The sequence below is a fragment of the Acanthisitta chloris genome, unplaced genomic scaffold (genome assembly GCF_000695815.1).
Source record: "Acanthisitta chloris isolate BGI_N310 unplaced genomic scaffold, ASM69581v1 scaffold21411, whole genome shotgun sequence".
In the NCBI taxonomy this organism is placed as follows: Eukaryota; Metazoa; Chordata; class Aves; order Passeriformes; family Acanthisittidae; genus Acanthisitta; species Acanthisitta chloris.
This window is the reverse complement of record NW_008655689.1, coordinates 8,115-19,950: the sequence shown is the minus strand read 5'-3', so window position 1 is coordinate 19,950 and position 11,836 is coordinate 8,115. Positions and strand designations below refer to the sequence as shown.

The following is an 11,836-nucleotide window of genomic DNA, read 5'->3' as shown; positions in this document are numbered from 1 at the left end:
AATAGGGGCCCCAGATCCAACTCAGAGCCTGTTGGCACTGCAATGAAAGAGGCATAACAGCAACTGGTGCAACTAGGAAGCATTCAGGTAATTTTTCTGCCACCTGTATTTACTCATCTGGCAGCTGGTCCAGAAGTTACAGGATACATGTTGGGATATAAGCAAGGTAAGACCATGTGTTCAAAACCTGCCCCTCCCTTTTTTGAGGGCAAAATATTGGGGAGTAATGAGGTTACAAAAACAAGTATGGTGCTTTAATATCATAAGAATTGCACTCTGTGCCCAGGGGTATCCTTAATCCAAAAGTAGGCAGGTATGTTCCTCCTGCAGACAGCACATTCTCCCAAGCATCATCAATGCATGTAAAATGTTATGACACTTGGCCCTCTGTTTACCACCTAAAGGCAGGCTGAGTCTCCAGATATCATGTACTAGGCCTCCACCAACCTGCTTACTGAGCCCATAAATTGTCCTGGTACCTTTGTATTGTCAAAATATGTCATTTAATAAAAGCCAAGGGGGAAATGATTGTGAATCAGAAATCGTTTTGACCCACCAATGGAACAAACCTGATGTCCTGCCTGCCTTGATGATAGCTTCTTCAGATTGGTGGGAAACAACTGATAAGAATTGCAGGTCTTGGCTTTTCCTTAGTGGGATGGAAACGTATTTATTTCCTCCATAGACTCAGCTGGTGTATAAGCCTCTTTCAGAAATCCCAAGAGGCCGTGAGTAGTTTTATCAAGCAGAGTTTAAGGGAGCCAGTAATTGCAAGATTATCTAGTTGTGGGTGACAGCTTGCATTTAGGACAGGGTGAGTGTCTGTGCTGCTACACCATTCTCTGACAAGCTGTTAGCCTTCATCCCACCTGAAGCCTTGCCTCTGACAACAGCCTCCACCTGAAGAGTTCATACTAAATTTCTCAGGCCAGTGGGCAAAGCCGACATGGCAATACAGGGGTGATTAACTTCATTCCTGGGTGGACAAACAGAAACCATTGCAGCAAGCTGCAGAGCTGTTTGCTTGCAGGCAGGTGGGCTTACCCGTCTGGCCAGGCCTGCTGCTTATCTCATGTCAGGGGCTAAGCAGGTTCAGATAGAAATACCTCCAACCATTCCCTAGCTTTCATCTGAGTATATTGTTTCCCCTCAATAACAGCTACTTATCTTTAATAATGTTCTGTGTTTGATGTCTTGGCCCCCATCCTTGTGCAGTACTCTGCTCTGTTATATGGGAGGTGTGGGTTTGATCTGTGTTCTTATTATCTTCATCCAGGATGCTTCTGTGGATGGAATTACACACAACTCCCCCTGAGATGTATGGTGTGATCTGGTCCAAATTCATAAACTAAGACATCCCGGGCAGGGACTTGCCTTTTGAGTCACTCCATCCTGCCCGCATAAACTAAGACATCCCGGGCAGGGACCTGCCTTTTGAGTGCCTTTTGAGTCACTCCATCCTGCCCATAAAGTGGAGCCCACTCCCCCAGGATTTGCCTGCTGTTTCACTCTAAGGATGCTCTTCCAGTAGCTGCACTTTCATTCCTTCCTCACTTTGTTAGTTTCTTTGCTGGGAACAATTTCAGGAGCAAAACTGTACATAAAGAGGCACTTGTACTGTGTTAAGGATGAGATTTCAAATGCTCAACAGTCAGGAAAATTCAGAGTTAAGGTTTCCACAGCAACTTCGGCTCTGCCTTCCCATGCATTACAATAGAGGCTTTGGTGCCATTATCACAGGACACTGGGCAACCCCAGCTACTGTTCAGTAATCCATGCAGCCAGAGGGGACAGAGCTGGACCATGGAAGGGGCGAGCAGCGTTTTGGGTGGGAGCACGTAGCAGTGGGAGACACCACAGCATCACCCTAGAAACCAAGAATGCAGGAGCCAGGAGCATCTGGAAGGCACAGATCCAGCTGCTCACGGTGGGGGCAGCCGCTCGGCAGGGAGGGCAGAGCAGGATTTGTGTGGGTAGAGATGGGGAAAAGAGACTTTTCCACTTCACTCCTGGCCGAAGGGCAGCTCCGCTCCAGCTCCACGTGCCGGCGGAGAGCACCTGCCCGAAGCCGAGCCGAGCTGGGCTGTTCCCACCAGCCTTGCAAGCAGCAAGGGAAAAACCTCCCCGTGGATCAAAAGGCTGTGCAAGCCCATTCTCGCTTGGCTTCCGATGAGGTCGGGTGTTGGTTGGCTCCCACCGCTGGCTCCCTGTCCTGTGAGAGCTGCTCCGCGAGGAACGCGCCGGGCTCCGCTCCCTGCCTTTAAATCGGCCTCCACAAACTCAGGCTTGTTTACTTAGCCTGTGCACTTGGGCTAGAAAGAGCAATAAATCCCCACACCACCCTGCTCCTAAAAGCACATAAATCAAATTGTACTTTTTCTTTTTTTATAATCCCCTTTCCTCTGAGGCTGATTATTGATCCCTGCAACTCTTGAAGATTTATTGCATAATAGTGATCCATCTTTGATAACTAGATCATCTCCTAAGGATTCAGGGGGTTTTTCCCATCAGTAGCTCATGCAGATGAAGCAAAGCTTCATAAATACATTTTTTTGCTTCTTTTCTGGAATGGGTCTTCACCAGTGATCAGGTGCAGACTACAAATAGCCTTCCATGTCATGTCATATATGCACTGAACAATGCTATTGCAATGCATATGCCCAAAGGGGCACAGCTAAAATGACCAGCTAAGGATTATTTATTTTCAGCTGTGGGTTTGCTTTCTCTTTTCCTGTTTTTTCCCCCTTTTCCTTTCTTGTGCTATATAATACAGAAGCGAAGGGTTTTGTTGCCTTACGTATAAAGGGATCCTTTTTCCTGCTTCTTTTTCTGTTCTCGATGGGTAATTATGCCCCTCTCCTCACCGTAGTATCTAAATGTGTTCCAGTGGTGCATTAAATAGTGTGACTAACATCTGTCACATGTGGTTCATTCGCTTTCTCTCGCTCTCTCATCCCCTCTTCTCCTCCCCAAGGGGAGACTTGTAGAGGGAGCAGAGTGCTTTGTTTCTGTAGTGGGTTTTTATTCCCCTTTTTTTTTTTCCTCCCCTCGTAATGCACACACTGCCCTATTTTTCTGTGAGATAAGGCAGTCAGAGGACATGGAGGGGAAGGTGATGGCAGTCCAGGCAGCCGTTAGTGCCCAGGGGAGTTGTCCCCACGGCCTCGGCCATGGTGTCAGCTCTCGCACAGATGACTTCATCCTGGTGATAGAGAGCTCCGCTGGGCCGGCCGAGCTGCGCTGCCGGGCACGGCCTTAATCCTGGGGCTGCTGGGGGGGTGTGCAGTGGTATTTTACAGATAGCTGGAATGTCAATGCTGCTTCCTGAATATCTAGGGGCATGCTCTTGCTTTAGAGATCTTGAGGGGGAAAAAATGGCATTCCCCTATGTCATCATTGATTGTGAAGAAAATAAGTGAGGATTGTTTTTCCTTTCAATTCTCCAAGCAAAATTCTCTTCCTTTTGCTGTCTCCTGGCCCATGGTCTCCTGACTCTCCTAATAGCATCCTTTTGGAAGCTTACCAGTAACACAATACTCCAGGGTCTTGGCCCACGAGATGTGTGTTTTGAATAGGAATGATTAGACCTTCTTTTGAGGGAAACAAACAAAAGGACTTCCTTCCAAAACACACACACATATGCACATGTACCTAAATATGCAAAGAGCAAAAATGTAATGCAGATATCTCTTTCTCCCACCCCTTCCTGGTCAGGAATGCTGTAAGGTGAAGGAGATGCAGCCTCTCGGAAACATTTCCATTGTTCACTTCACATTTGCTGATCCACCCTGTCTTGCATGAGAGCCCTTCCCTGCTGCCATATTCCCTGGATATTTCCTTGAAACCACCCAACTATCCATCCGTTCCTTCCTCTGACATCTGCTTTCTCTCAGCTTGTCAGTGCTCAAGGGCAAAGAGGAGTGCAGGAAAGAGGTAGCCTGGGATGCACATGTTCAAGAGACTGGGAGAGTTTCCAGAAACTGAGAAGCAGAACAGATTGGGGCCTATTCCTGGCTAGAGACCTATTTCCAGACGGCCAAAAACATTCCTAACCCCTAGACTAGTACCCAGGGATTAGATGAAAATAGGAGGGGAAGTGCCTCAATGTGGCTGTTGTTCATGTGTTTGCACATTATGCGCAATGACTCCTCTGCGATTTTGTGGTGATGAGCACGGAAGGGCGAGAAATGAAGGACAACATACTCAGATGAGTCAGTCTGAGCACCCAGGATGTGAGAGATCCAAGTTTGTACTTGGCTCTGGCATTGTTTGCTGAGGAAAATCACTGCATTAGTCTCTGCCTCAGTTTCCCCTCCAAATCTGGGGAGACCCTTGCAGCAGGGTCTGTCTCGTGTCCCTGTGCAGTGCCTGCTGATCTGAAGTCCTGCTCTGATTTGTGGCTACTAGACATTGTCAGACAACTAATACAAAAGAAGAGGAATGTGGTAATACTGCCTCTGAAAACAAGTCATGTTTCCAAACAAACAGAGGGAACCAAATAATGCACAGCTCCAATCTCCTAGGTGCACAGGATGCCATGGCCTCTAGCCTCAGCCAGAAAGGGACGTCACACCATGGAAATACAACTGAAAACAAACACAAGGAAGTGTTGCCCTGAGACAGTTCTAAATACCCAGTGCAATCGCTTGGGCTTTAAGGAAGTGAAACTGTTTCAAAATCCAATCTCTTGCACATTATTTATGAGTCTCCTGGTGGGTTTGAAGAGAGCTGGTGCTGTCATCTTTCCCTCCTCATCACTCCCAGTAGAAATGGAAGGGAGCTAATGGGGAACCAGTTTTCTCTTTGGAAGACATAGATAAGTGACTTCTCACCAGATCTTATTTCGTCCATCACGTGTCAGGGCAATTGAGCCTCAGGATATAAAAGGTCAAGAGCCCAGGGTCTGTCATTACTTTCTCCTTCCCTTCTGGACCTCTGTGAGAGAGGGATGGTGGGTGTCCTGAAGAGTCAGACCCCTCTGCCCTGCCCCTTGCTGTTGTTGGGGAGGCAAGGCAATACCATGCCAAAGGTCTGGCAGCTCCTCAGCTTCCCAATCTGACCTCCTTCCCAGACCTGTAAGGCACAGAGCCCAGACAGCTTCCATGTGGAGGGGACACCAGCTCCCTAACAGTTAAAAGGTCTCTGTTTAAGACCACATGACCTCACTGGAGAGCACTACAGTAAACCCTACCAAGTTTCACTTAGGAAATGCTGTAATTAGGGTCACCTGCGTCACCTTAACCCAGCCCTCTCCCTGTGTGTTGGCATGGCCATTCTGTCTCTCATGACATGACACCCCGTGCTGTTTCCCTGCAGGATCCCAGCCCCTGGAGCACCACGGCCAGCGGTGCCCTCTGAATGGATGGCTACTCAATATTTTCCTTTGTCCTCATCGCTCAGTGTCTGACTTCATGCATTATTTAGCATGCTCTCTGCAGCCCCCTGCACACCACGCGGAGCTGCATGCTTCCTCCTGGACTGTTTGGCAGGGCTTTGTCCTGGGATCAATGGCCCCTGGATGGGGAGATAGGACACCCTTTTCCCATCACCTGTGATTAAATGGTAGGTGGCTGCTGAGCAGCCAGCTAATGCCTGGTGCTGATAAAAGGCTGCCAGCAGTTAAGGTAGGAGTTGTCTGCAGGGAAGAGAAGTCCTGTGAGAGGGTGAGAGATGCCTTGGGGAGCCATCTGAGGTGGGAGCTCCTGGATAGCTATAGGAGGCCTTGCCTCTAAGGGGGAAGCTCTGTTAGCAGGAGGGTGTTGAGGAGGTAAGAGTGCTACCAGGCAGAGGTCCTGTGTGCAGGGTTTATTGGCTCAGCCAGTGCCCAGGCTGAGACTGATCTCTTGTCTGAAGGACAGGAGAGCAAGTCACAGTCCCTGGTGCCTGAGGGTCCTGTTGGGAACGAGTGTCTCATGCTTCAGGGTGGTGGGTACCAGTAGGTTTCAAAGACAGTGCTCAGAAAACAAGGTTGCTGTTTGGAGAGGGACTTTGGGTTGGGCTTGATTTTGGGTTGTTTTGGCGTCTTTTTGCTAATGCAGTAATTAACATAAGTAGTTTGCCCAACTTCTTGCTCCCAATCAAGACAATGACTTTATAAATGACTTCTCTGGTGTTGGGGAGAGCCTGTTCATCAACTACCTGACTTCCTCACCCAGTTCCTGGGTACCTTGCTGGATGAGGCACCATGTAGGCCTATGCTGGGAGCACATCCAGCCTGGTGCTAAGTAGAGGTGGGGGCAGGTCACGTAAATCTATTTACACCACTGTCCTCAGCATGTCTGTGCAAACAACCAGAGTGAGTGTGCACAGGAAATTTCAGGTTTTATGGTCTCTAACTTTGGTGCATTTAATGCTTCAGCCTTCAGGTTCTTACGTTGCTATTTGCTTTTTCTATGTATGCAATCCTAGGTGGAGTTCCCCACTTGCAGAGCCACAAGCAAAAGGGAAAGCTGGACCAGAATGACCAGCAGGCTTGAAACCCTTCTTCACTCACCTGCTATCAAACTCAGTCACATTGCTCAGCTGTTTCCGATAAGTCTCCAGCAAAACCCACTGGGAGCACCGGGCTGGCACTGGGCGAGGAGGATGTGGCTTGGAAAAGCGAAACCGAACGGTGCCCGTGTGTGTGAAGCAGATGTAGCAGTCAGGGAGGTAGGAGGCATTGTACACCAACCAGTCCACACTCAGGATGGCATAGTCATGCAGGTGTAAGACAGCACCTGGTGGGCGGAAGAGTACAGCCTAATGAGTCAAGGCAGCTGAGAAGAAGGAGCTGAGGTTTAATGTGATAATAGTTTGAGTTTGCCCATTCAGGGGCATCTGGAAATGCTTCTAGAAGGCTGTGAGTGACCTCTGTCAGCAAAGACTGCATGGCTCCTCTGCCTCCCCCAGGCTAAGGGTTGTGGCCCCCTCCATGTCAAACACTGGGCAGGCAGAGCGTGACAGCTCCCCGGGAGCACAGGGAGGGGGGAAATCAATAGGGAGCTCTGCTTCTCCACTGGGATGGAAAATGCTCTGAGTTATTAAAGGTCTTTCAGACAGACTTTGCTATGAGCTGGCTCAGGCCCCAGTGATTTAAAGAGGAACTCACACAGTAGGCAGCAGTTCACAAGGCATGCTAACACACCTGAAGCAAAGCTCTGTATCTAAGCTGTTTGAAGCTCAGCTTCAATTTTTACATCTAGCCTGTGTCTCTTCTTTCAGCTCTCTGAAACCCTGGCATACACTAAAATCCCAGACCATGATACAATGGGGAATTGTACTCGGATGCAGAAGTACAATCTACTTCTATGTCTTATCAAAAGCATGCTCACTTACATTGTACATCTGCTGCTGGCCAGCACGAAGGGCCTCTGGGACACTGTTATTGTGCAGTATGTTGGCAACAGCCAGTCTTCCCATCCTCTGTATGCTCACCTTCCTCATCCTTTCATTTTGCTAAAATCTCATTTTTTGTAGAGACTCCTTATGTTACTGGTGCTTGAACTAAACTTCACCTTTGTAAAGGGAAGACACTGTGAGAGCTGAAGTCTTAGATATGGATTTTATTAGTTATGGGGACACCTCATAGTCAAAATAGCTTTGATGCCCTTAGGGGTAAAGGGAGAAGATGAATAGCAAGAACGAGACTGAAGACTGTTATGTATTTGACATTAGACAAAGTTCAAGACTATCATTTATAGTGGACTAATCTAATATAGACTATAATGTCTATAATCTCCCACTATAGAGGGCCTGGCTGTTAGGATGCTGAGGAACTGTGGTTGCTGCTCTCAGCAGAGCTAGTGTGACAGACTGAGCATGCTGCAGCTGTCTAGATCTGACCCTCCTCTCTGGCAATGTCACCTTCTTTGCTGTGTGAGCAGCAACAGAAATGACAATAGTGCTTGGAACAACAGTAACTCCCGGGGGCTCTGATCAAGACTGAGGCCTCTGAGACTAGGTCTTCTTCAAACAGCTGCAAGGATGTGATCTTGGCCCTAAAAACTTACAGCTCTTGCAAAGATTCTAAGAACCCATTTTAACATCTCCTGGATTGAAAAGTGTTAATTATTTGTTTTGGTTTCCCCTTGGTATCAATGATACCCCATTAGAGGTGAAGCGGGGGGTACCTTTAAATTCCTTCAATGTTCAACTCAGCAATTAAAGGACAATGACATTTCTGACATACCAACCATTTATGGAAACAGATTAGGATGATGCAAGACAAGGATCTGCATCCCACAGCAGAGACTGGGATGGAGAAGTTGGGAAGGTTCCTCAGGGCCCCATCCAACCTGGCCTTGAACACTTGCAGGGATGGAGCATCCACAGCTTCTCTGGTCAACCTGTGCCAGTGCCTCACTGCCCTCTGAGTAAAGAATTTCTTCCTAATATCTAATCTGAATCTGTTCTCTTTTAGTTTAATACTGTTCCCCCTTGTCACTATCTGCCTATGTAAAAAGTTGCTCTCTCTCTCCCTTACGCAAGCCCCACTCTAAGTGCTGGAAGTACATAGACTTTGACTTGTATACAACAAGCAGAGAAACTTGCAGTGTTGAACGTAGCCCCTTCCTCTTCTAGTGCTCCCAAACGTTTCATTAGACCTCCAGACCTGCTACAGAACCACCTGCAGAGAGACTTTTGGGGTATACAGCAATTCTGGCTAAGATGTGGAACAAGACAAGGTTAGTAGAAAGAAAAGAAAGAAAGGCCCTGGCTGGAACATGCTCGTGTTGGTGATGTCTTGTTGTCTTTGTTTCCTCTGCCCTTTCTCCACTCTTGAAAAACTGAAGGATCCATATTGTAAGTTCAATGAAATGCCACAATTGCTGGAAATGTGTATTCATCCAATCCATCCCCCTCTTCCTCTCTCCCCTGCCCTGTCCCTGAGCTCAGAGGCAGGGCTTTTCCTGGAACCCAGTGAGCACAATTTACAGCTCTTGTAAGCTTGGGCTCAGCTCAGCCATAGAAAGCAGGAGGTGAGACAAGGATGAGTAAGACAAACAACCCTTAGGCCAAGCCTACCTTTTGGCATGTGCTTTAAGATGCTGAACACCATGCTCTGATCAATGAGGCCTTTTGCCCGGAAGAAGTGCATGCTCGGAGGGAACTGTCCTGTACTTATGGCTGTTGCAACTTCCTTCTTCTTGAGATTTACAAGCTTTGTACTGAGCTGCTGTTCCTGCCTGCTCAGCACCAAATTGCCACCCGTCTGCTGGGCTTTCTCCTCCTGCATTAGGGAGTCCCGGTCCTTCCAGAGTGGGGTGGGAAGGCAGGGGGAAGCCAAACTCAGGAGAAGGTATGCCAGCCTTATGCCTTGCCCAGCTGAAGCCTTCATCTTAGGGCTGTACCTAGGCAAGGAGAAAAAATTGAAGCATTAGCAGAGGTCAGAAGGTGACATGGGATATGAAGTTGCTGGCCCATCTTGCAGAATTTAGTGGGTTAATTGGGTGCTCAGGACTGGGGGGAGCACCTGGCACCAATGTCCCCTGTATTTAGGGCTATGCATTAGCACACTCCTGATGATGCTGACTGCACACAGCAAGACTGTGGGTAGGGTGAAGAGCAGATATTGCTCCCTGGATCAGACTGGCAGCACATCACACAGACCTGCAATATGGCAAAGGTCTAACCCTGGAATGAGGGATTGGTGGGGGCAGGACTCTGCTTGCAGACTGGGATGGAGCCTTCTCAGATTAAGGGTGACAAGGTGCTGGCTGTGCTGATAGTGTCCCAGGAAGGGAGACAGGGGCCATAGTACTTGAGGTGCTTTTGGTTTTTGCTTGAGCTAATCAGATCCTGACTCCCTACAGTCAAGAGATGACCTTCTTGCCTGCTTTTAGTATATTCCAGCTATCAGAGGGGTTAATTTACAGGCAGAAAACCCCATGGTGTCATCTGCAGTAACAGAAGTGCATTCCTTCCTTGCAGTCCCAGAAGAAAGAGGATGGAAGTGAGACCATGGGGTAGTAAGCAATCACAGGAGACAGGCACATGTGTGTCCTCCCAGAGCTCTGCCCTTCCCCCAAAAAAGCACAACTGCAATATAATCCTTTGACACCAGACTCTAGTGACCCTCCATGCCAATGTCTCCAGAGCAAAACAGGCTGGAGACAGGCTCGACATTTTGAAATGGTCCCCTGTGAATTACATACTAAGTCTCTGGTTGTGCACGTGTCTTCTTTCTTCCAGCCTCTTCTCCTCCTCTGTGTCCATGGGGATGCCCTCGGCCCCTGCCAGGAGGTGATGGAGTGCTGGGGGAGCAATCTGCTGGGAGCAGAGCGGGTGTGGGCACAGCCCCACATCAGGCCTGGCTCTGAACGTAGCAAGAGAAACATCCTTAAAAAAGTGTTATCTTATCCCTGGTGAGACTGACTCACTTACTGTTAACTTTCCTCTTCCTTGCATCCAGAGCTGGTCCAGCTGGCGCCCGAGAGAGCAGGGAACAGTTATCTCTGCTGCGAGCGAGGCTGTCCCAGCAGATAGAGAACGGCTCTGTCCTGGCCGTGCACAGTTCCTCTTCCTGTGCGGCCGCTCGGGCTCGCTCAGCTTTTATTTATCCCCCTGCTGCTTCATGAATATATAAAGAGGAGGAGGAGGCAGGGGAGGTTATGAGAAAGTGGGACACGAGTGCCCGGGCCAGCAGCTGGAGGGAGCTGAGCTGCCGAAACAGCGAGGCCACCCATGGGAGCACGTCCAGCTCCCGCACGGGATCGGGGTGAGCTCTTCACCCCAGCGCGGCCTGCGAGCGAGGGGATAGGGGATCAGCTCTGCAGCCTCCTGTGAGCTCTGCCACACACAGCGTTTGGCCATCACGTCTCAGCTCCCTGCGGCAGCGAAACTCCAGCTCTGCCTGCTGCCCCAGGAATAGTGTGGCTATCTAACCTGACACAGAGCACTGTGTGTTTAATGCCGACAGCGCTGCAAACTCTACTACTAATGGGTTGGTTTCTTGCCTTAAAAAGCAGCAGTTTGTAAAAGGAGCTTTAAATGATTTACCCAGTCTTTGCCAGCTGTGTGAATCAGGCAGACATCCATCCAAGCAGCTGCCCCAGGACTGCACTGGGCACATAGGGCTAAGCTTGAGGGTTGTTTTAGGAAAAATCACACCAAATGTAGTGTTTTCAGTGTTTTATTTTACACAGTTGAATGGGCTGAGTTTGAAAGCTATTTAAAACAGATGTTACATAAACAGCTTCCAATGGAGAACAAAGTCCATTTGGTTTAATTTAATCAAAATTTTAACAATTTTGAATTTTAATAAAAAAGAAAAGGTCTTGTAAGCCAAGAATTATTGAAAACAAGCCACAGCAGTCACAAAGGTTGCTTTTGAGGCAGAGAAAGTAGAACCTGGTCAACAATGCATTAAATTTCATCAGCTGGCACTACTGCGACAGCCTGAAAGCAGGGTGGACAATCCCTGTCCCAATAACCCAGCTGGACACCTACCAGCTTTTCCTCCTCTCCTGGTCTCTTTACTCTGCTGTCACCACAGTCAGTCCCAGCATCCATGCAGGGATCAGCCAGGGATCCCCAATACTCTCCAAGCCCTGGCCAGGGCAGCATGTCCAGAGGGTGGCTGTGGCCCCTTGCCTGTTCCTCAGCAGGAGAGGCTATGTCTTGAGATGATTCTGCTCCCAAAGAGAGATCAGAGGAGTGAAAAGATGACCCAAATATGCTCTGCAGCAATGCTTAGTTGACAAAAGCGACCTGAGGATGGAAGGTATGAGGAGGGAAGTGCATGGAGTGAAAAGGGATGGTTCAGTAGGGACAAGCATTCTGCCTGCAAATACCTTCAAGGGAACAATATAAGCCAAGGAAGGGAATTGCTCTAATTAGCTCGTAGTAGTAAAGC

General features: G+C 48.6%; 1 protein-coding gene across 1 annotated transcript in view; it reads right to left on the bottom strand.

Annotated features, from left to right (window-relative positions):
- The window catches only part of CECR1 (cat eye syndrome chromosome region, candidate 1), a 17,996-nt gene extending 8,672 nt beyond the window's left edge, over window positions 1-9,324 (bottom strand). Inside the window, exons 1-2 of the mRNA XM_009084027.1 lie at window positions 9,007-9,324; window positions 6,494-6,719 (exon numbers count right to left, since the gene is read on the bottom strand). Of these exons, the coding sequence (XP_009082275.1) occupies window positions 6,494-6,719; window positions 9,007-9,319 (539 nt within the window). The 5' untranslated portion in view covers window positions 9,320-9,324. The remainder of the gene's footprint in view (window positions 1-6,493; window positions 6,720-9,006) is intronic.
- Window positions 9,325-11,836: the final 2,512 nt, after the last annotated feature.